We start from the raw sequence: 24,959 nt of genomic DNA on the forward strand, positions 1-24,959 counted from the left end.
TAGCCAAACCCCCAGCAGCCCCCACCGCCGTCTCTCCTTTCTCACCGCTCAAAACTTTAGCACATGTTCTGGCGTGAAAACTTAGCGCGTTTTTAAAGCTAGGGTTCCAATTTTAAAAAAAAAGGTCAACACAAGGAATATGTGGACATGGGAATAGTTGACACATGAAAAAGTTGACAGGAATTCCTCAGGTTTTTGGGGTGTCAATTGTTATCCTATAGCGTAGGCACCCCCAATAACTGTACAGTGTTTCCTCACATGGCTATGTGAGGAACAGATACACTTTTCTGTTCCCAGTCGTATGGGGGGAATTTACTAAGGTACTTATGTAGTATCTGGGCTGCCGATTTAGAGATCGGATCGCATCGCATCGGATCGTATCGCATGCGACCAAATCGTATGCGATGCGATGGTCAAGATTTTTCCATAGGATTCAATGTTAAAATGGTCTGAGTCCATTTTAACATAGAATTCAATGGGAAAAAGGGGTCCTTTTCCTTTCCCCACTATCCAAGTGGGCATGGAGTTGGATATAAACCTGTGGCGAGCGTAGCGAGCCACCGAGCCCAAAGCGTGGCGAGCGTAGCGAGCCCCGCGAGGGGACACAGAATACTTTTTAAGAAATATGCGGCCCCTCGCGGGGCTCGCTTCGCTCGCCACGCTTCGGGCTCGGTGGCTCGCTGCGCTCGCCACGCTATATAAAATCAACTCTATGCCCATTTGGATAGTGGGGAAATGAACAGGACCTTCTTAACATTGAATCCTATGCAAAATCGCATCGAATCGCATCGCATCGCATCTGATTGTATGCCTTAAGGTAAGGCATACAATCACAAAATCGGCAGCCCAGATACTACATAAGTACCCAACAGTTTTGCTACTAGGGGATGTTAAAACTATGGCAAGGCATGCTGGGATGTGTAGTTTCACAACAGCTGGAGGGCCACCGTTTGGACATGCCTGATAATACATAACTCTGGCAAAGCCAGGACCTTCACCACCCGGGACATGCCGTAAAGAATTAATGAATAAATGCTTTCTTAGTTATTTATGTAAAGAAAGCATTTTTCATTGGAATTTTATTAAGCTATGAATTATAAATTTGAATATTTTATTCAAATTGGTATTTATGCTTCTTACAACCCTCTTCCACCAGTTCCTCTATGTGCTGCGAAACCGGTTCGCTAACGTGTCGACCACTCTTGGCGCTGCCAGCCAGTATGGCAGCATTTTCTAAGGGTGAATGATTTTCTATTGCTGCGTCGGATAACGAGTTCCCGGATAAATGATCCCATACCAGTGTTCTTAAATGATTCCTAGACCACTGTACACCCTCCTCATAGCACAGCTATGTGCGGGCCGCGCGGGAAAGGAACGTCTCAGCAATTAGGCAGGACCGTTAAGATCGTTGAAAAGAAATACTCAGCCTGTCTGTTTAAATTAAAACTGAGGCAACTTTCTTAAAACAAAATATGAGAAGCAATTATTTATGCTTATTCTGCAGTGCCAAGGTTCCGTTTGAATGTAAGCATATAGCCAGATTTGGGGGAACAAGAGAGAACAACATCAATCTCTCACACAAAAGTGTATTCACACAGGGAGTGCTGTAGGGTAGGTAACACAATGCAGTGTTTATCAGGCTGCTGGCAAGCACGCCTGCAGGTAACATGTCTGTACCAGCAACACGGGTTCCCTGAACACAATAGAGAGTGGCTCAGAACCAAACCTGTTTGACTCTTTTATGTGGTGATACAGTACAGGCATAGTGTATAAGAAGATGGCACCAGCGCCATTTTCCTCAGTGACGTGTCTCGAGAAGAAATCACCTCACAGGCCGCATACATTTGTGATACTTGGATTTCCCTCCCTTCCACGGTTTCTGGTCAAATTGGAGTTCCTTGAGCGTGGATATAATATTAGGATTACCCAGAGTCCTTCAGTTTATGTATTGTCATTGATTTACTGCTGTTATTGGCGCTGATGCTAAGGGGCCTATGTATTAAAGATATCCAATAGAGGTACCAACAGAAAATATCTCTGACAGTGCCTGCATTTCATAGGTGTTGTAATTGTTACCTACATGCTCATTGCTAGGGGTTTCTTGCTTGTTGCCAGGGGTTTCATGCTCATTGCCAGAGGTGTCATGCTCGTTGGCGGCAACAGTGTTCTCAGGAATCCTGGCACTTCCAAGTAACATTGTATGTGCTGTGCTTCTCTGACAGAAACTAGAGGTCCAATATGACATAGCATCTGGCTCCTGCTACGTAGTGGCCATTTTCAGAGGGACATTTTTAGCAGATTTGGCATGGAATCTGTACAACACAGACGCCGGTACCCCGAAGACACGAGTAGCATGCAGAGGCTATTGCTACGCCATTGACGTTACTGTTAAGGTGCGTACACACTGGGAGATATAATAAACAATATGGGTCATTTTGACCCTTTTGAGCGATATCGTTCATTGTATCACCCAGTGTGTATGTTTCCTACTCTGAACGATGTGCACCCCTACGACTCGTTAATGGTCCACCCCGTCATCTGTACATGTACAGACATGGGAGCACACATCATGCCACACCAGACTAGACCGTTACATACAAACATGCAGCCCAGATGCCAAACAACAGAACCATACGCAAATAAATTTGTATGGATGGCCAATGGTCACACACAGTTGATCGCACCCATCAAAATACGTTTCTTGGCCTATCCGTTTGAACCTAAACACATCGCGCCACCTGACAAGTGATTTAAAACGGACAAATCACGTTACACTTTTCTTACCACTGGTTTGCTATCCAAATGCGACATGGGTGGCCAAACTGGGTGGTATTGGATCAAAAGTGTGTCCGTCATTCTCTATTATTGCTGTCAAAAAGACGACCACACAGAGACAGACCAATTCTATTTTACCAAAATGGTCAAATATAATCCGACGGCTCGTACACATTTCGGGCTTGACATTTCAATATCTGGCCATCGGCCAAGGGGCTGATATCGCTGCCAACTCCGCAGCTTGTGCGGCCATCAGAAAGTTCCCAATTTAATAAAACTACTGTATATTGTATTTAAATAGAGGTAATTCTCTAATGAATGCGTATAGTAGCGCGATAAGCAGTCAGCTGATCTATCACATACGCTAATCTGTCCTAGACCATATGGCACCTCGAAAGGGCAGAAATGCACTTTATGACTTAACACCACTTAGCAAGTATGGCACACAGCCCTACCCTGGCTTAACAAGTGCAAACCACATACGTGTAAGCTTAGCCAAGTTTAGCCAAGTCATTTTCTCTTGGCTGCCAATCCTGAAGACTTTGTGCAGATGTAATGGATTACAAATATAGGACTGATTTATTCCCTACGTTTTGAACAGTGGGGCGAGCTGTGAGATGCTGTGTTTCATTTCATTATAACGATGAACTTAAACCCTTTCAGTGACTAGCTTCCAGGGGGACATGTCATTTACCGTACAGTCCTGTCCCTCACCGCAGCCTGAAAACACTTTACATAAAACACAAGTTACTGGTAATAGTTAGCTGGAGAAATGACACAGTGCGTCTCGCAATTCAATTATACAATGCCCCAGGGTCAGAGGGATGGCACTTACGTATCAGTTGATGGGCTAACAGCATAACTGGTATCATAAGAATGACTTAAGGGAACTATGTTTAAAAAAAACAAAAAACGCCACCACCACTACCTTTTACTCCTCAGGAACGGACCAGGCTCAGTCAATCAGTCAATGCTATTGGCTGTGCACCTGGATGAATATGATAGCTGATTGGCTGGTGTGAGCCTCATAGTGGAACCTGAGTTGTCCCCAGTGTTCTTTTAGGGGGAAACATGGATAAGGATGGTCAGATATATATATTTTTTTTATTGCGTTCAATACTCAATATAGAAAAAGCTATTTTCATATTTCAAAACAGTTTGAAATGTTTCAATTTGTTTTGCTTGATTGTCCATTTATAGTCACATTCCAAAATATAGATCTCACCCTAACAGGTGCCCCTGCTGTGCGGTCTCCATGGTGGCCCTGTGGGAAGGGATCAATTCCTGTACCAAAATGGCCGCCGCTTGGTCTTCTGTGCATGTGCGGCGCCATCTTGTCACTGTGTTAGAATGCCACAGTGGGACGCGGATGTTTGAAAAGTGTCAGTTGGGAGCTGGTTGGCTGATACTTTATCTCTCTCCAAGGTTTCGTAAATCTGCCCCCTTGTAACTGATTTAATAACTGCGCGGTATCATACTATCGGACTATACAGTAGCCGCATAAACCAAATATTGGTTTGTTATTTCGGTACTTATGTAGTATCTGGGCTGCCGATTTTTTGATTGTATGCCTTAAGTTAAGGCATACAATCAGATGCGATGCGATGCGATATCGCATCGCATCGCATACGACCATGCGATGCGATGCGATGCGATGACCCGATTTTTCCATAGGATTCAATGTTAAAATGGACTGAGTCCATTTTAACATGGAATTCAATGGGAAAAAGGGGTCCTTTTCATACCCCTACTATCCAAGTGGGCATGGAGTTGGATATAAACCTGTGGCGAGCGTAGCGAGCCACCGAGCCCGAAGCGTGGCGAGCGAAGCGAGCCCCGCGAGGGGACGGTATTCTGTGTCCCCTCGCGGGGCTCGCTACGCTCGCCACGCTTCGGGCTCGGTGGCTCGCTACGCTCGCCACAGGTTTATATCCAACTCCATGCCCACTTGGATAGTAGGGGTATAAAAAAGGACCCCTTTTCCCATTGAATTCTATGTTAAAATGGACAGAGTCCATTTTAACATTGAATCCTATGGAAAAATCGGGTCCATCGCATCGCATCGCATCGCATCGCATGCGATATGGTCGGGTGCGATGCGATGCGATGGACCCGATTTCAAAATCGGCAGCCCAGTTACTACATAAGTACCGTTATTTCTTTTTGTATATATGTTTGTTACTTTTTTTTAAATGGGGGGGTGGGGTCAGCCAAAGAGGGGCGGAGACATGCAGTGGCGGGAGGGTATGGAGAATGTGGAAGCGTAGATGACCTGGATCCGTTATACTAGTGTGTGTGTGTGTGTGTATGTATATATATATATATATATATATATATATAATTTTTTATTATTATTTAAACTAGGTGTATATCAGTTAAGGTTCAGATACAGTAGTCTGTAATTTGGTGCACCCATAATAGTAATGCAAATTACACGTTAGAGACAACACAAATTCTACGTAGGAAAAGGCGACTGAAATGTTTTACGGGAGGCTAAGGTGAGGACGATATATAAATTATCCAGGTGCTAGGTTCCGGCATTCCAGCCTGTTGGCTCACTGACTTCCCAGCAGCCAGGTAAATCTGGCTTTATGAGTAACTGACAGCCCCTCCGGCAGGGACAGCGTTAACGCCAGGGTTGCGCAAGCTGTATGACTGCCACAGGCCCAGTGCTTCCTTACACAGAATAGCCTCTTATAATCCCTTCCTGGCAGTACACTCCATGTATTGATGCGGGTTCGTGTTACACAGCAAACTAAATAAATAAGAAACTCCTCTGATCCTCAAAGGCAAACATATAATGAAACAAAAATATACTTTTGAATTTCAAAAAGCAGGATGCCAAAAAAACAGAGGCGACCCTCCCGTTTGCTAAGGTCAGCCCAGATGCGGGCGATTATTCCAGAGCGGTGTGCTAAAACTTTTTACTCCTGTCGTTTCATTTTGCTGAGCGGACTTTTCTTTGGCTTCCAGCGGAATCGGTTGCCAGGCGCATGAAATATCAGACACTCCCAGGGACGGGGAATAATGGATTTTTTGTTGTCTTTTCTGCAGTTTGTGTTTCAGATATTATCAAATAATAAAGTTTACTTATTAATTATGTTTATTTTTAGCTGTTGCTGTGCCGGCACACAGAGGGCATGTTAGTACTAGTAGGAGCAGCTCGAGGACACTGTAGAAGAAGTACACATAGCTGTGTTCGTTACAGTGTGTTATGTCGGCCAACGCAATGTCAACAGTCATTATAAAGACTCCATGATGTTAGTAGCCGAAATGTCGACACCTAACCCTAAAAGTTATATTGTCGACTGTGTTGATATTTTTTGACTGCGTCAATTGGCAGGTGTCGACATGCTGGGTGCCGATATTTTAACCATGTCAACATTATGATTGTTGACTATTGCCATCAATGGTTGCTATCAATGTCAATTGCGCAACTGGCCATCGATAGTGGCATACTATGCAATGGATGATCATCAATGTTTTTATCTATCGATGTTCATCTGTTTTCTGGCCTGTGGGCCAATCAAAACATGGGGGTGGGGTATCACAGGTGTCAGGGGCGGAGCTAGGCTCCATGTCCTGGCCCCTTAGGAAAAAAAAAAACTATTTGTTTATGCTTGACATTCTACATCGACCATAAACCATCAATGATTTTGAATCATCGATGGCCATCCCGATTGTTAATTTATCATGCAGTGATGAGAGTGGATAAGTGGACCAATGGGAAGGTTTCCAATAGCAACCAAATATTCTACCTATCATTTTAGAGAATGTAATTGATAAATGTATCTCGGTGCTGATTGGCTGCTGGGGGAAACTTCTCCACTCTTTCACTGCTTGATACTTTAAGCCCTTAGTGCTTTGGGGTCTATATACTAACCCTTGGAGAGAGATAAAGTGGATGGCGATACGTTTACCAGACAACCGGCTCTTAACTGTCATTGCAGGAGCTGATTGGCTGATACTTTATATCTCCACTTTATATCTCTTCACGGGTTAGTACATTCGGCTGGTACGTTATATATCTCAACTTTATCTCTCTCCCATTGTTAGTATGTAGACCCCTTAATGGAAGACTACTGCGGACTTATTTTTAAGACACTGGGGGGGGATTTACTAAGATGGGAGTTTAGCAACTTCTAGAAGATAATAGATAGATCTGATTGGTTGACATTGGCAAGGTCGGCTTTTGTTTTTCACGTGTTTTTTTTTAGTCCTAAATATCAACATAGTCGACATGGACACCGTCAAAGTGTGCGGCGTCCCCTCGCATGGCTCACTGCACTCGCAAAGTTTCGGGCACACTAATTCCATTCTCCCTCCGCGCCCAAGTGGGTGGTAGGGCATGAAATACCACCTGTCGGCACATGTCGGCCTTTTGACTGTTGACATAATCCCTATGTCGTCCTTCCAACCCTGTCAACCTTAGCCACGTCGACATATTTTGTGTGTCGACCTAAGCCATGTCGACATTTAGTGATCGACCCAATGCGTGTCCACCGATTATGTGTCGACCTATCCTATTCAGAAACCCCCTTCAATTCCTATCCCATAAATCATCCCTCCAGGCCGCACTAAAAGTCTACGTCGGTTATTTTATATATAAAAACATCCAGCTGAAATTCCGGCCGCGGCTCTGTCCAGTTGCGATGACTAACGCTTTGTTAATCCTCAGCCGCGTTGTCGGGCTACGCGGATGACAAGAATGCGGCTATGCCCAGTATATAAGCGGGGATCAGGCTCAGCTGCTGGGCAGATATGTCTTATTTGTCAACAAATTAACCGTAGAATGTGGAACATAACTTTTATCTCTCCGGATCCCGGACCATTAGGAGCCAAGACTCTCTGCAGATTGTCTGTGACTGCAGCAGTTACTGTAACTGGATCTGATTTATTGTGCTAGCAGGCAACGCTGTCGGCTGGCCTGGACTCTATCGGAGGCTGTTTAAAAATTAAAGGGACACTGGACTAACTGTAGCGGCCAAAAGGCTTTTAATAGTGCTTGCCATTTTACCATGCTCTGTAATGGTTAGTATGTAATGCTACATGGCAGCTCCCACTCGTGCTAGTAATATTCCACCAGCAGCGGCGGCTCCAGAGGAGGAGCTGCAGCACAGTTCAAATAGGGGAGCCTCGCCCACCGCCAGTGAGTCAGTTTGGAATGGCAGTTGGTGGCAGTGGGTGTGGCTTCCTTATTTTAATTTTTGAACTGTGCTACAGCCCCTCCTCTGGAGTCTCCCCTGAACCAGTAATGATTTGATGGGTAATGATGAGTATTGGGCATGGGGGAATATTACCAGAGGTTGACCATTTCCTGCATCAAAATGTCAACATGTAATGATCGACACACAAAAAAGATCAACAGGAGTTTTTCATGATTTTCGGTGTCAATGTCGATATTTGTCAAAAATTGACATTTTAGCGTAACACTTCCCCTGGCTGCAATCAGCACAATAATATATTCTCCCTCTATGCCCACTGGGTCGTCACGTAAGAACGAGCCGACATGTGCCGGCAGGCGGTATTTCATGCCCTACCATACACTAGGGCGTGGTGGGAGAATAGAATAGTGTGCCGAAGGAAAGCGAACCCGACGAGGGGACGCAGTATACAATGACGGTGTCCATGTCGACATTTTTTACTGTCGACCTAGCCATTGCTGACCTAATGCTTGTGTCAACCTTTCAACCATGCCTACCTTAACCATGTTGACCTATTCCATGTGTCATCCTAAGCCATGTCGGCCTTCAGTGTCGACCCAATGCAGATCAACCTAAAATTGGTCGACACGATGGCCCATATATTTTAAAAACCATTAAAGTGTAGTAGATTGAAGCTGGAAGCCCATTTCCTAGTGGGGAAACAGTCCTCGGTGAGCTAAGCCATTAAACAGCACAAGGGCGCATAAAATAAAGAATTTCTAAGTTGAGCAAACTGTACATATCCGCTTAGAGCTTAATTTACGACGTATCGTGTGACCGCCCCCGCTATCTGAGCGGTGGGTGTGCGCGGGGCCTCCCTGGCTTTGCGGCCACGGTTCGCTTTTAGCCGGCGGTCTCATGTTTGCGATGGTTTTACAGCTAATAGTGGCAGATTCTGCCAGGGTATCAAGTTGATCCCACTCATGAGCTGCAGCTTTCCATCAGCTTCCCCTGCAGCTGTGAGAGGCTGTGACTACCCGGCCAGAAACACAGGGCCCGACAGGTGCGCGTGACAGCGAGATGTCGGCAGGCCCCACAGCTGTGGCTGCCCCTTGTCTATTATTGGGACAGGCGCTGCCAGTAGCCAGCCTGCCAGCGGGAGGGGAAGGAGAAGCTCCAGTTGATTCTCACTTGGTAAAGGAAGACGTTTAGTCACGGAACAGAAGTTCCAGATACGGCTCACACACCCTTTACTGGAAGGAGCCCTCAGACGAGCGGGGGATGCTGGCCCCAGGGCGTACGAGCATCTGATCTCAGTGCTTCTCTGTATATGACCAGGCATGAGGCAGCAGCTCATGGGGTAGGACTACAGTCATGTCTGTATTTAGGGCAGTGGTTCTCAAACTGTGTGCCGTGGCACCCTGGGGTGCCTTGGGGGACTTGCAAGGGTGCCCTGGATTGGTGGTCCATGACCAGTATGAATTGTGCGCAAACAGAAGTGATCCCTGTCCATTAAGCTTCAAAAGTGATAAAATGGAGAGTGATGAACAGCCAACCAATCAGCTCCTGTCTGACATTTTTCAAACACAGCCTGTAACATGTCAGGTAGGAGCTGATTGGCTGGCTGTTTATCGCTCTCCATTTTGTCACTTTCGAAGCTTAGTGCATCTGGCCCTGAAGCTGCAAACTGTCATTGCTCTGCTAAACGGACTATGAGGGAAATTTACTAAGATGGGAGTTTTATTTCACATGAGATGTTGCCACGGGCAACCAACCAAATGCTTCTTATTTATTTAGCAGCTTCTATAAGATAATAGATAACCCCCAAGTGGGAGGATCGCTTGCAATGTGTGATCTCCGTGTCTGATCCCATTGACCTAATTTTGTATTTATTTTATTTTATCAATGAGAAACCTTTGGCCTAGGGGTGCAGTGAAAACAATTATGATGAGCCGCGATTCAAAAAAAGTTTGGGAACCACTGATATAAGGCCTAATTCAGCATCGATCGCCAATTAGGGAATTCGCAATCCATCCGATTATCATACAGCATCGGCCATATTGAACATTTTGGCGAGAAAAATTCTGATCGCATAGTAGTGGCAGTTTGATTGACAGCAACCCAGCGTTTCCGGGCGGATACATGGGTGTGTCTAAAGAAAAGCGGGCACACCCAGCCGTTTTTTGGGGTATTCAAATTTGCTCAGACGGAACTTTCACTTCGATGTGTCGGGATTTGCGAATGGATCTGCGAATATATATCGCTATTTGCGGCGCATTCACAATTGTGCCCGGGGCGTTTTCTCTTTCTGTCTGGGCGGCGGCTTCCTGCTCGCAGTCAAATGAGGTTACAGTGGTTATGATGGCATCAGCGTTCCCCTGCCCTAATATGCTGCGGCACCGTTGGTGCAATGTTCTTCCTAGAACAAGGCTGTTGCCTAGGGGCGGCACTGTCACAGCGCAGATATTGTTTTGGGTCAGTTTCTTTCGGTATGGGTCACAGAGTTGACACTGTGAAGGTAGATTCGACCACTAAAGGTCAACAGGGCTTATATCGACACATGGGATAGGTTGACATGGGTAAGGTCAACAGAGTCAGAAGGTGGACACAAGCATTAGGTTGACAATGGGAAGGTCGACTTGAGTTTTTCAACTTTTTCTATTGTGAATTTCGACGTAGGTTGTCATGGGCACCGTATCAGTGCACCGCGTCCCCTCGCATGGCTCGCTGCCCTCAGTACACTGTTATATTTTCCCTCCATGCTCTAGTGCAGGCATGTCCAAACTATGGCCCTCCAGCTGTTGTGAAACTACACATCCCAGCATGCCTTGCAATAGTTTTAGCATGCCCTTATAGCAAAACTCTAGCAAGGCATGATGGGACTTGTAGTTTCACAACAGCTGGAGGGCCATAGTTTGGACATGCCTGCTCTAGTGGATGGTAGACCAGGCAAGTCCAAACTATGGCCCTCCAGCATACTTGCCGACTTCTTAAAGCTCCTCTCTGGGAGAAGCCCGGAGAGAAGTGAGAGGGGGGCAGGAAGAGGCTAAGTTTTGGGGGCGGGGCGAGGCTGACGTCACTAAGCCCCGCCCCCATGACTGGCAGCTGCAACAATTTGCGGGTCCGTGGATGGTGGAAAGGGCAAAAGTGAAGTGAATCGCGTAATTTTAGTCCCGCCCCGCGGACCCGCGAAATTTGGGGGTTTATATCGCAGGGAAGGGGGAGCCGGGGCTGTAGCGAATATGCAGGAGACTTGCCCACCTTCCCGGGGGGCCGGAAGGGGGATCTGATTTGCTGGACCCTCACGGCCATCCGGGAGGGTAGGCAAGTATGCCCTCCAGCTGTTATGAAACGACAAGTCCCATCATGCCTTGCCACAGTTTTGCTAACAGTGAATGCTAAAACTATGGCAAGGCATGCTGGGATGTGTAGTTTCACAACAGCTGGAGGGCCACAGTTTGGACATGCCTGATTTAGACAAACGCATACACGTAACAGGTTCCACGTCCGTGTTCTGCGCTTACATCATTTCTCATAACCGCGGGAAATGATCCGTAATAAATGCTCACGATTCACTAGTTGAAATAAACAGGTAAAAAATAAAATAAATGTCTGGACAAGATAAGACAACGTTTCAATCTGCCTGAACTGGCTGCTCCACCCAGACTGAAGAAGGTTTTCCAATAACCCAAACAGGAGAGGTCTGATGTGCTCAGACGTCTGCAGGCTTCTGCCCAAGTCCCTGACGGTTGGCTGGTACATCCTCGTCTGATTTATGCTGTGTGTGTATGTGCGCTAAGCCTTAAATTGTTGAGTCTCTGGCTGGCTGCGGTGGTATTACTGGATGCTTGTTGCATGTCTTCAGCTTGCAGAGCTGGCTCAGATACCGGGTCTCTTGGCCTGGAATCCGTTCCAATCTCACACCTGTCTCAGACAATGAGGCTCTTGTTAGGAGTCTCTCAAGTTTATGGCAGCCCGCGCTGATTTTTTCATATTCGGGGATTAGGACAAAGTACTAACCTTTAAAAGATCATCGCCGTGATTTCCGTTTAGTTGTGATACTCGCCCCAGAACATCGCAGCTATCATCGCACTGCAGTAAAGACGTGTTCTCTCCGCCCACCCCCTGCTTGCGCACGCGCGGCGGATGCTAGTCTACGGTTTTATTGCTAGTTTAAGTGTCTTGTTCCTATGTCTTCTCTATTATTTCTTTAGAATTCGTTTTCATAAAATCAAGAAGTAGAACTTTTAAAGAGGAATCAACTTAACCTGGGATTTTCACACTAATACCCCTTTCACATCACAAATGCTGGCTGGCCCCCAACAATAAGACGGCGGTGGGGCAGAGGGACGGCGTGTCATCGGGGGGTGGGGGAGGAGGCAGCGCTGGGATCTGACTCTGTCTTCAACTGCTGCTTCTTTAATGGTGTGATTGGGACCCCGTCTCCCTCAACCTGGGATACCGTTCACACTGCACAGCAACCCAGATCCGAACCGGGATTAACCCTTTTTATTTTAAATTGGGGTCAGAATGCTGGGTTGCTGGACCCAGGAAATTCAAAAGGTCTCTTTCACATCGCACAGAGGCCCTTACTTAAGAGTCATGCGGAAAGGATTTAGGTATTGGGGCTGTTTAACAAGAACATAGGACACCAGAGACTAAGGGGGAAATATACTAAGATGGGAGACTTCTATTGACGATGGGATGTTGCCCGTAGCGACCAGATTATATCTGTATCTTCTAGTAGGTGCTAAGTAAATAAGAAGTAGGGGGACATTTGCTAAGATGGGAGTTCTGTTTTACAGATAAACAACCAACCAATCAGATCCTGCCTGACATTTTTCAAACACAGACAGTGACATGGCAGGTAGGAGCTGATTGGCTGGCTGTTTATCACTCTCCATTTTATCACTTTTGAAGCTTAGTGCATCTGGCCCTCCGCCTGTACAGCCTGCCATAGTAGTACGCAGTGGCGGTATTTACCTCTGGGCTGCAGGGCTGCAGCCCCCCCCCCCAGGTAAAATCCGCCACTGTCTCTGCCTAAAGTGAAGCCAGATGCAGTCTGTAAGACTGCTCTGGCTTCAATGTGACTGGCAGTGACTTCCTATTGGAAGTCCGACCTGCCAGTCACTCTTTTATGTTTCTATTAGATCGGATGCTTCAGGGCCTTGCGTTTGGCCCTGTATTCGAGTGTAAGCTCTGTGGTACACACTTTTGTTTCGCTCCTATTACTTATGGCCTTGTAATGCTCCGCAGTGATGGTTGTAGCAGATACTGGGTGCCGTGACAGGAGAATGTGCAGGGGTCCATTCACGCCGGAAACAGAAAGAAGAACAGAGAACTGTAACAGAACATCTTTTGTAATGCAGAAAAAAAGGAAGTAGATATATTTCTGGCTGCAGACTTGCTAAACACAAGAGCGCGTCTGTCAGGAAACCAATTACCAGTCAAATTTATTCAGCATTAATGACGCAAGTAAAGGGTATATTTACTAAAGTGCTAGTATATAGAAGTGGAGATGTTGCCCATAGCAACGATCAGATATGACTATTTTATATTTGCCTTCCCTTCTGGACTGGTTGGGAGGCTCCTGAAAATCGTTTCACCCTTCCAGAAGGGTGAACAAGCCTCCCTCATGCCCCCAGCCTCCCCTGCATCTTCCTACCCCACCGGTAAAATCCCACGATTCACGGTTGTACACGGAGGGGGAGGGGTTACAGTGACACAATTTGCATCACTTTAGCCCCGCCAATTCCATGCACAGCTTTGAATCGTGGGATTTTTTTTTTCAATGGGGCAGGGCTTGATGATGTAGGGCTCCGTCCCCGCCCCCTCTAATATGGCAGTTAGGAGCTGACTGGTCAGCAGTACATCAAGACTTAACACATCTGCCCCAATATATTTTCATTTTTCCATCAAAGGAAATACTCAATATGGTGAAATTGCGGCCATTTTTGCGCAGAATAGATCTACTGAATGTTTTTCATTCTCCTCTCTCCCCCCAACACGAATCCACATTTTTTTCCGTTTTTAGCGTCCATTTCTGCGAATGCAGATTCGGTGTTTTAAAGAGCCGGATCTGCAGACGCGAATCCTGGCCATTTCCCTGCAAAAACGGATGACGTTAAATACTCAAATCCTGTTACTTCCGAGCATCGGAAACAACGGGAAACATTGAATACCCGTCTTATGTGTGGAGATTAATCTTAATAAGAACCTTACCAGTGTAACCCATGAAATTTCAGCAGTGCCAAGCAGGACATGCTGGGACATCTGGTTCTGCAAGAAAAAGCACGCAACAATTTAGTGGCAGTTAATTGAGATGTGGGTGGCAGCAGCCAATCAAATGAGCTGTTATGAATCTGTCTTGCAAAGCACTGGTAAACAGTAATCTCTGATTGGCTGCTGTTGGAATGAGTACTTAAATACAATTTTGAACCATGTTATACAGTAAGTCTAATATGTATACTGATTCTGGACATTCTGGGACCTGTAGTTCACCACAAGTCACCTGCCCCCTCTTTAACGGGTTCAGAATGATAAACATGCATCAGTTGGAAAGATTACTTAAATATTTAAGATAGGGGAATGGGCAAGCGGTTGGGGTTATGCTTTTATGAAAGTGGGTGCTGTAACCCTTAGCAACCAATCATTTGTAGCAGGTTTGACCAGCCTCCTCTGTTCCTCCACTTCATAAATAACCCCTGATGCGTTTACGCCTTGGGACCACCTGGCTGAGGCGCACGCCCTTAACATCAGCCCCTGCCACCCACCTCGCTGCCTTCATAGACATCGCTGTCTGTGATAACGGTGCATTTATCCTGTGCGAGAATCTCTGGGGGGTCCCGGCAGCATGTCCTCACCCCCCCCCCCCCCCCCGCCATTCCCCTCCTCAGAACAGAAGGTGTTAAGTGACAGGTTGCTTCCCTTTGATGTGTCTACACAGCGACGTACAACATATATCAATACCACATTCAAAGCCAGTTAAAACAATATCGCTTTTCTTTATCCACATGAAGGAGACCTGGCTTCACCTTGTTAATCAAAGCTTTGCCCCGGGGGGAGGATTCACACTGTTGTGCCGGTATCGTTTTCCCCACAAGGTGACCTCATCCGTGGAAGTCTGAAGGTTGCAAATGATACGTGTCTTACTTTCTCTAAGTCGGTAAAACGAACCAGCTCATCCTTAGATCATCACAGTTCTCCGGCTTACCAGAAATCCCTTGTTCTCTCCCCATCCTCCGTGCTGAAATGTTCAATAAGGCCGGATCCACCTCTGTTCCTCTGTGTTTTATTACTCTGCGTGTGTTGTCTCCTCAGCACCGAGGGATAAGCCCATGAAGCAGAGGAGCGAGAGCTGTGATCTTCAAAGACCCCCTCTGATAATGACAAGGGCCCGTCATGCCAACCTGCCCGACTAATCCTCTGCCATCGACAGTTAGTTCTCCGGATCTCCTAGTGAGGGGAATGGGTCTCTGGCGTCCAGGCCTTTGTGGACCTTCCCATGATCCCTCAATACAGTGGCTCATTTCCGTGTTTCGTTTTAGTGGACAGAAATAATGTGAACATGAAGCTTGCACTGCTTAGATTTCCAATAAAATGGCCACCATCGTTTGCCGGTTGCACGCCTTAGACTTAATGCTAATTCCCTTCAGGCAGCCATTTGTCTGACTGTGCAAGGACTGAGACGGCCATTTTGAGCTGCTTTGGATGCCACCATCAAAAGTTGCACGAGCCCTGTGATAGGTGCAGTTTTTACGCCTGACCATGGCGTCCAGTGTGGGCACAATCACTTTCAGCGACACCATAAGATGGACCATCTACGTGCGACTTAATGGCCTTTCAGTCACTGCCCAGGAACGGGTATATATGGCTACTGCGCCTCGGGGCCTGATTCTGCAACTTTTTGCAGCCCAGCGATCAGTTAGCCGTCTCCCTGCCAGAGGGAAATTCCGCCCATGTGCACGGTTGCGAATGCCATCGCAGCCGTGTGCGCAAACTGTCCAATAAGTTTGCACCTGCTTCACCAATGGATGTTTCGCGCCTCCCTCCCAGTGTATGCCTCGGGCTAATTCGGCATTGCGAAGAAACTTCTCCGATCATTTCTCTACTGCATCCTAAAAAATGCTAGACAGGATCTGATTGGTTGCTATGGGCAACATCCTCTCTTTGTATATTCAAATGCACCCGGGAGGCTGCAACATTTGCATATTTGGGCACAGCTGCTGTGTACAGGATCGCATCTACGAGGCCATTTCCCCACATCCCCGAATCGGGCCCTGAGAGCTCTGACTTTCGCAGTGAAAGTTAATTAAGACATTATGAGGCTTATAATCATCAGTTATTAAATAATAGGTGCAGCAAAAAGAGAGTAATGTGCCAGGTGAATCATATACTGTACCTGAGTATTGCTCCATTACATTCTATATAAACAACTGAAAGAGGGCATACAGGGGCAGATTTATTAAGCTTGGAGAAGAGATAAACTGGAGATAAAGCGGAGAAAAGGTAAAAGGAGATAATGCACCAGCCAATCAACTCCCAACTGTCTTTTTCAAACACAGCTGATTGGCTGGTGCTTTATCTCCTTTTACCTTTTCTCCACTTTATCTCCAGTTTATCGCTTCTCCAAGCTTAATAAATATGCCCCATAGTATCCCCATTGTTCATGAACACAGAGAGATGTACAAGGCACATGGGTCTAAAGTGGAGTACCAAACTGTTATTTTTCAAATACAGCCTGTAGCATGACAGACAGGAGCTGATTGGCTGGTACTTTATCTCTCTCCGTGACTATATAGCATAAAGACCCCATAATGAATTCTCATGAATAACAGCTGACCACAGGGAGCGTCGGCTCATACTAAGCCTTGGAGAGTGGTACAGTGGAGAAAGATAAAGGGGGTTGATTTATCAAGCAGTGAAAAGAGTGGAGAGGTATCATACATTGTATTTCTGGTTTCTGCCTCAGGCGGTGGGATCAAGGATGCCTACCCTCCCGGAATGGCCGGAAGGCTCCCGAAAATCGTGCCCCCCTCCTGGGCGGCCTGAAAAGGTGGGCAAGCCTCCCGCATGCCCCAGACCCCCCAAAATCCCCTGCATCTCCCCCGACGTCTGCGTTTAAATAATGCAATTTGCTGGTTTTTTGGGGGGGAAGGGGATAAAAATGGCGCAATTTGCATCAATTTAGCCCCGCCTCCTCAGAGACCCGCGAATCTTGGTATTTGCCATACGGGGGGCGGGGCTTGATGAGATCAGGCCCCGCCCCCCGAAGTGCCGCTAATAGTCTCCTCTTTGGGCTTCTCCCGGGATGACGATTGGATGTAATTTATAATCTGAAATACTCTGCACACTGTGGGCACTCTCAGAGCAGGCTAAATACTTCTGAGCAGTTGTTAAAGTGTCGGGGGAACGGGGTGAAACTGAGTTCCACCACCTGTGATGATGAGGCGGAACTAATTCAACCTCCACCTTGGCCCTGCACAGTAAATCTAACAAAAGAGCATTTAAGTTTGCAGGGGTGCTAAAAATCCTACCACTGGCACCGGCACTGCCTAGTGGGGGGGGGGGGGATTAATTAGGTGGCAGAGGGAAATAAGTTCCACCACCTCTTCAGGACCGCTTTAAGCCCTGCTTCAAGGCATGCTCCTTATCAGAATGGGCGTGACAGGAAATGCCATCTTGCGCCAGCGTGTCCCATCTGCCTTAGTTGTCTCTTCTTCCTGACTAATGTGCGATGCTCCCATACAGAGCTCTTAGTCAGCTCTCTGTCACCCGGTGTCTGTGGTGCAGATCTTCCACCAGACAGGCTGGCTCGGGTTACCTCAGTGAAGCTGCGAAAAACCATTTGATCACTTTTGTCATGAAATAACTGAGGAAAGTACATTGGGCAGAACTGTATACATATTTACTCTCCCGGCGTATTGACGTCTGCGAGCAGCGGTGCGTGCAGAATCACAGAGCGTAGGCTCGGCGCGGGATCATGGAGTCCTTTCTCTACATCCTGTCCCCTCACACAGTATGCCCCTGTCTTCACCGTTCCTCACGGCAGCGGTAGCCTGCCCCTGTCTGGTGCTTCACGCTGAAATGGATTGTGGGCCAAAATACGCACACTTTCCAGAACTGTCATATTTATTCAGTATGAAGGGACTGTGGGGTAGATTTATTAAGCTCAGTGAAGTGATAAAGTGGTTTTTATCACCGGCCAATCAGCTCCTACCTGTGAAGTTACAGGCTTGGTTTGAAGAATGACAGGTAGGAGCTGATTGGACGGTGATAAAAACCAGACACTTTATCACTTCACCGGGTTTAATAAATCTGTGGCAGCTACAGCTCAGTCTTAGAATTCTGGACCATACCAAAGGTGGGGGGTGTAAGGGGGACATCAAACCTCTATCCACCCCGACTATAGGTGCTGCACCCCCAGAAACAGCAGTGGTCCCGCTGACGTCACTGACCGATATCGTTAACGATATTGTTCAGTGTTTTTAGACATCGACCCCCTGCCCTCTCAGGGTCATAACCTGTCTTTTGGAAACAATTATTTTTATATTTGCATCGGCACTACATTGTGCTCCCCATCGGCCTAAATAATGTATAGTCGTTTGACAGTTGTGTAGTTTTGTGTTGTCCTGTGGCAGCAAGAGGCACAGCTGGAGTCGCTGACACCGATGACAGGGCAGTGCGTGCAATGATATGGCAGCTGTGTTGTGTGCTCCTGCTCTGTCAGGGGCTGTGACAGCAGTTTGCTTACACAGCGGGAAAGGTGGCTTAGATTACATTGCAGCAGATCATGTACAATCCTACTGGGACATTGCGCACCATTATTCAGCGGCTTCTGCCACTTCTAGGATGCTGCCCCCCGCACCTGGCACCGCTGCAGTGCAGTTGGAGCAGGTTCTCTTATGACACCAGAGCTGGGTTACACACACATCCAACCTCTGATGTCCACCTTGTGATAAGAAGTATGAAATGTGTGCTAATTTCTATATGTCCGTTTCTGAAGACTCTCACATCGCCTGCTTCTTGTTTGTACTCTCAATTCCACCTCAGATTTTACAGTGTGTTTCATATCCTGAAATCACACAGCGCTGTCTGTACCTGAAACCACTCATTCCGCTAATGCCACATCTATGTGTGTGTGTGTGTGTGTGTGTGTGTGTGTGTGTGTGTGTGTGTGTGTGTGTGTGTGTGTGTGTACACCTTCTTCACTTCCTTTATGCACTCAAAGAATAGGCCCCATCCGGTATTAGTGCTTAATTCTGTTGACCTAAAATGGCTGCCACTATTTTATCTTCATGATGTCTGTGAAAGCAAAGCATTGTGTCCTTGTGGGGAAAAGTTCTATTTCATAAAATGATTATTAGTTGTATTACATTTTATTAGAATGGTGTTAATGTAAACATCATTTATTTATTTTTAATGACATTTTGCCGCCAGCCTTAATGAGCGAAACATTCAGTTAGAGGTAAAATTGCAACAAATGTCCCCTACTGATACTACACTATGTGGGCAAGAGGGATTGGACACCCCTGTGCAAGTGTAGTGGCGTGCTCCTGCAGCAGACGTGTTTGTGAAGGAATAAAACTTTTCAGATCAAATGGACGTGTTTGTCGATTGCCAGGAGAACGTCTGATGCCAGAGTAGGGATGGCCTTCGATCATCGATGGTTCCAAATCACTGATGGTTTAGGACCAATGTTAAATACTTTAGCCAAATGCTTTCGCAAAACCCAAAAAGAAAAAAAAAATATATATTTTTTTTTAAGTGTTGGGGTGGAGCTAAGCTCTATGTCAAGGCTCTTATTGGCCCACGGCCTGCTGTGTTGTACAGCAGGGCTGATCATTGGACGATGAAACCGTCAATAGTTCCCTTTCAGATGGTTTCACACCATCAAGGTTACTCATCCATGGTACCATCGATGCATAACCGACCGATGTCCATCTCTAATCCAGAGGGTACAGTAGATACAGCAAAGCATGGAGGTGGTGGCGTTACGATGTAGGGCTGTTTCAGATAATTTTACAGAAAAGTTGGTATGGACCGGCGCGGCTCAGGGACCAGATCTTAACCCCATTGAGAACCCATTGCGTGTTCTAGGCTGACTCAACCTTCTTCAGTGTCACAGTTGGTCACTGTACTTAAGGCGGAATGACAGAACATATTGACATGTGGTCAGTTGGCCAAGAAGGTGTCTGCAGTAACCACTGCACGTCGAGAACTTACAACGTACTGACGCCAGTAACATCTTGCTGTCAGCGTCCAATCACATTCCTCTACGTAGTGTACCGCCATCTGTACAGCCGGTCTAGGCTGTAACTAGATGGGCTGGGGAGTTTGTTATCCCAGCTGTTTAAAATAAAGAGATAAATAAATGAAGCGACGAAGAACGGACAAAACTTGAAAGCAGCAGGGATTTTCAAATCATTGTACGTTGTGATTCTGCGATTTGTACTTTGTGAGTAATGGCCTTTAGGATTGTGTCCAAAGGTCACTAATGCTATTCATAGCCTACTGAGAATGTCAGTGCTTTGTATTGTGTGTGAGATCCTACCCCGAGCCCTAGTATTTCTCTTATGCAATGGTTTGTGTCCTGACTGAGGATCCAGGTGGGGATTTCACTGTAACCATTTAGTCAATGTACAGTCCTCTGCTGCCACCTAGTGGCCTAGGAGCAAACTGCAGGAAGTCAGATTAACCCTTGTACATGATCTCTGTTATACTATGTCGGTGGTTGTACTAATGGGGGGCGTGAGTGTGGCTACTATGAAGCAGAACCGTTAGCCGCCACCTGTATTACATATCGTAATCTTTGACTTTCTTCTTTTTTTTTAGACACAAGACAAGTTCAGACATCTCCTCCTTGGTCGTATGACCAGTCCTATCAGTACCTTGGCTCCATCGCCGCCCCGTCTGTGCACCCAGCCACTCCCATCTCGCCTGGCCGTGCCAGCGGTATGTCATCCCTCAGTGCCGAGCTCTCCAGTCGCTTATCAGGTATGAAAGAATGAACACAACAGAAATGACACAGGGTCAATACGCAACCGTAATGATAGCCAGTACCGTTAGCTAGTGGCGGATCCAGGGGTGGGGCTGCAGCATAGTTCACAATTCAAATAGGGGACCCGCACCAACTGCCATTCCAAACTGACTCACTGGCAGTTGGTCCAGCTCCCCGAGGGACCACACTGCCCAATAATAATCTAGTTGAAATTTATGGGGCCAATATCCGGCAGTTTGGTAAAGATGGCCGCTATAGGCCTGTGCGTGCGGACCACGAGCCTGCGGTGACCACTTTATCTACTGTACAGATGCGCCATCGAGGTAAGGTTCCAAGCACTGTGATCTGCTCACCAGGTCTCTTCGGCAGATCTATAATGGGTGCATTGTTCCTAAAGATGATATCGTAAGAATAGAATTCCCAAGTAATTCTGTGCGGTGTCTTCCCATGAACTGCAAAAACTCCCTCTCCAGACAGACGCCACACCTTGTCTGGATAGAACGTCTCCCCTGGGGGCTTGTTTGTTTTTCTGCTCACAGCACGGTGCGTGGCTGCCAAAACGTAGACAGACAAGGAGCATTCATTAAGGTTATGAACTGTAGGTGGAACACTGACTTCCTTATCTTCCTCTTCTTATGGGGTTCAGAATACCCCGTGGTGGAAGAATCGCTCGATTCTTTGACCAGGAAGCCAGGACTCAAACACTAATCTTCATGGTGCTAGTCCTGGTTTATATTAAACCACATAGACCTACTGTAGGCATTTTTGGAACTTTGCACAATACGTTTATTCTGCCTGGACTTTTGACCAGCTCCTGTATTTCTAGGGGAGGTGGTAAGACCTTGTCTTGCCACCTCCATGTAGGTTTTGATAGTAGAAGAAGGGGACCTTCTCTGTGGGCGAAGCATTGGTAGAGTCCTAGTAAATTGTGGGCTTACGTAGCCTGGAGTCCAGTTATTACCTGCAGAAACTCTGTATCTCTTCCGAGACCTCCATGTCAGCGCGGAACCCAAACATTTCTGCTGCTTGAGGTCTCTGATACATTGAGGGTTAATCCTTCACCACGCTCGTTGCAATTACATAACCATCGTAGGCAGACAGAGATGAGCAGTAATTATTGTAGTCTTAATGACTTTTGATGATTGTTTCCGTTTAATATTATTTTTCCTCTGCTTGAAAGAGGCGCAAGGCTGCCGGGGCGAGACTGTACTCGGGGATCAGTATTAAGGGATAAATGACAAGTGTTTTCTGCGGGGTTATTTAAAAAGGTGTTACTGTAAGCTATAATATTGTGGTGTCTCACACAGGTAGAGGCCCCGCTCATATAAAGCTGCACCACAATCTGCATTATGGCCCTTATTCTTAATGAGTCGGACGGCTCCGTGTGCGGACGGACGGCCGATGGTTGGTGTTTGCGTATGTGCAGAGGTGTATCTGCGCATGTGCGAATGTCTTGCATGTCCGAACACGGCGTGAGGTCAGTGCAGAAACCGATCGTTTAGGAACCATCCGAGCAGGGGGTGGAGAGGGGCGTGATGGGCTGTTTGGGCTCATTACCATATGCGTACGCCCCGCGTTTCATGGGCGTTCCCATGAAAACGCTGGGCGTACGTATGGTAATGTGGCTGTGACGCACGTGTGGGGGGCGGACATATGACATAGCCGGATGCCAGCTACCCGCCAATATCCCTGCTTTCATACAGGAAAATGCCCGAGTGGTCTGGAGCACTCGGTGCTGCCTGACCGCTCGGTCCATCATTCGATGGTCGGCGACCATCGGAGGATGGGGGAGGTTCCCACAGATGGAGGAGGTGTTCTCATGAAACATCCACTTGCGGTCTGTATGCTCGGTGTCTTACCGCATTCCTATGGTGTGAGCGATCCGTACGGTAGGCGGGGCTAAGAACACTCAGTGCCTGTCCGAAATACGCATCAGTCCGAATCAACTAGAATAAGGGCCTATGTGCGCCTTAAAACCAGTTTGACTTTGTGAGGTAAATTTACTTAAGCTTCTAAAAATGAACAGAGGGGATTCTGTCTGTGATTTCTCTATTGCATCCTATACACCTTTTCCACCGGACAAAAAATCTGGGTTTTTGCCGAGTAGACCCGGGATTCGTCTTAGCGGAAGCGGGTACCAGAAAAAAATTCAGAGCGCGGGATTTAGTGGGTAAAACATGGGTGACGAGCAATGGAAACGGCTCTTACCCAGGGTTTTGAACATGGTACATCCAAACACCACTGAATTCACGGTGACAAAGGCTGGGTACACAGGATTTTGATGGAAAAGCGGTACTAGAAAATGATTGACAGAATCTGATTGGTTGACGCTTTAGTACCCCTGTGTGTCCTTCCGTCATTATGTAGGACTACAGTTAGCTGTTTGAATGATGTGTTTATTACCATTCATTTGAGTAGTGAATACATATTCCGCAGCACTGCAGTCATTTACATCACACCTTACGAGCTTATGATCTGTGGGCCTCATTGATGGATGCTAATCGGAGAATTAGAAAATCGAGTGATCACACAATTGCATAATGTATGCATCTATTATTGGATCGCATATACATTTACCGCCCAGAATCGCATTGCAATATGCAATCCTTCTGGACAAATGTATCATCCTGCAGTGCGGGAGTCTCTGCACTCTGCTTCGCCAGGGGCCGGGGATCTGGGCATGCGCCTAGCACTGACCCTGCTCCGACCCCGTTGTCCTCACTGCCCCGCCGGCAGTGCGCTCTGTAGCCCATAGGCTGAGATAGCGGTAGCCCAGGGAACCACCGCGATGCTGCCCGATGCTGGAACATTGGACAGTATTGCCTCCCCCCCCGTAGAAACCTATGGGCGATGCAGCCGCCGGCAGAGCAGGAGGGATCGCATCAGGGATGAAAGATTCCCGCTGCGGCCCCTCCTACATAGATACAGGGGATACTTAATATTTGCGGTTAACCCTTTCAGGGAATTAGCCGCAAGTATTATATGATAAATGGGCCCCTTAGAGAGAGCACTATTTCTATGAGTTTTGGGCAGGATATTATAATCAGGTGGTAGTGCTGGTTGGCAACAAATATAATGGTGCCAGGGAATCGCAAGCCATTAATTCAGAGACACTAGTGTGTTATCATTCTGGCCGACACTCGTGCCGCCTACTCTATGGTTTTGGGAGCCAAGAACCCTTATCACGCAGCACATTATAGGCTGTTTGTTATCGGCTGTATAAAGAGGGACTTTTTGTCTGACACATACATGAATGAAAGATTTCATGTTTCCCCCGCCTCCACATTCCCAGATCATAAGCAGATTAATGTGCTCCAGAAAAGGTCATTCTGGTTCATAGCACTGATAGCAGTAAGAGGGAGAGATGTACTAAGTTCTGGTGAGAGATAAGGTAGAGAGAGATAAAGTACAGACCAATCAGCTCCTAACTGTTCATTTTTAAACACAGCCTGGGCCATGGCAGTTATGAGCTCATTAGCTGGTACTTTGGGGCTACTGACTGCCACGTGTTAAAAAAATTACAGTTGGGAGCTGATTTTCTGGAGCACCAACTATTGTGTGTTTGAACAAGGACAGTTGGGAGCTAATTGGCTGAAGCACCAGCTGTCATCTGTCATCTGTTGACAGTTGAGAGCAGATAGTCTGGAGCACCAAATGTCGTGCATTAGAAAAATTACAGTTGGGAGCTGATTGATGGATCGAGCACCATTTATCGTACCCAACAAGTTTTACCAATCAACAGTTTTATCACTCGTTGATAAATGGACCACTTATCTGCATTTACTTTATCACTGTACAAGACTAAGGGAGGTATTCAATCTCCCGCAGTTGTTACCGACGGGGGATATGGCTGCGGGGCCCTATTCAATACCGCCTTCCCCGACAGCATTGAACAGGGGATCTCGGCAGAATGAGCCCAACTTCATAAGCAGTCGAGCTCGTTCTGCCGAGAACGTCCGGGAATGGACGAGCTCCAGGCCGCAGCTCGCCGATTCCCGGCTGCTTCTCGCAGCCACGCCCTCTTCTGGACCCGCGGTGGG

The 24,959-nt window shown here is 46.9% G+C and overlaps 1 protein-coding gene across 6 annotated transcripts in view; it reads left to right on the forward strand.

The window, feature by feature from the left end:
- Nucleotides 1–24,959, forward strand: part of RUNX1 (RUNX family transcription factor 1) — a 195,967-nt gene that overhangs the window by 165,625 nt on the left and 5,383 nt on the right. For all 6 annotated transcript variants that reach the window (XM_083171751.1, XM_083171753.1, XM_083171756.1 and 3 more), the window contains one exon: nucleotides 20,754–20,915. In XM_083171751.1, the coding sequence (XP_083027877.1) occupies nucleotides 20,754–20,915 (162 nt within the window). The remainder of the gene's footprint in view (nucleotides 1–20,753; nucleotides 20,916–24,959) is intronic.

This window comes from Crinia signifera, chromosome 2, assembly GCF_055691185.1.
Source record: "Crinia signifera chromosome 2, ASM5569118v1, whole genome shotgun sequence".
In the NCBI taxonomy this organism is placed as follows: domain Eukaryota; kingdom Metazoa; phylum Chordata; class Amphibia; order Anura; family Myobatrachidae; genus Crinia; species Crinia signifera.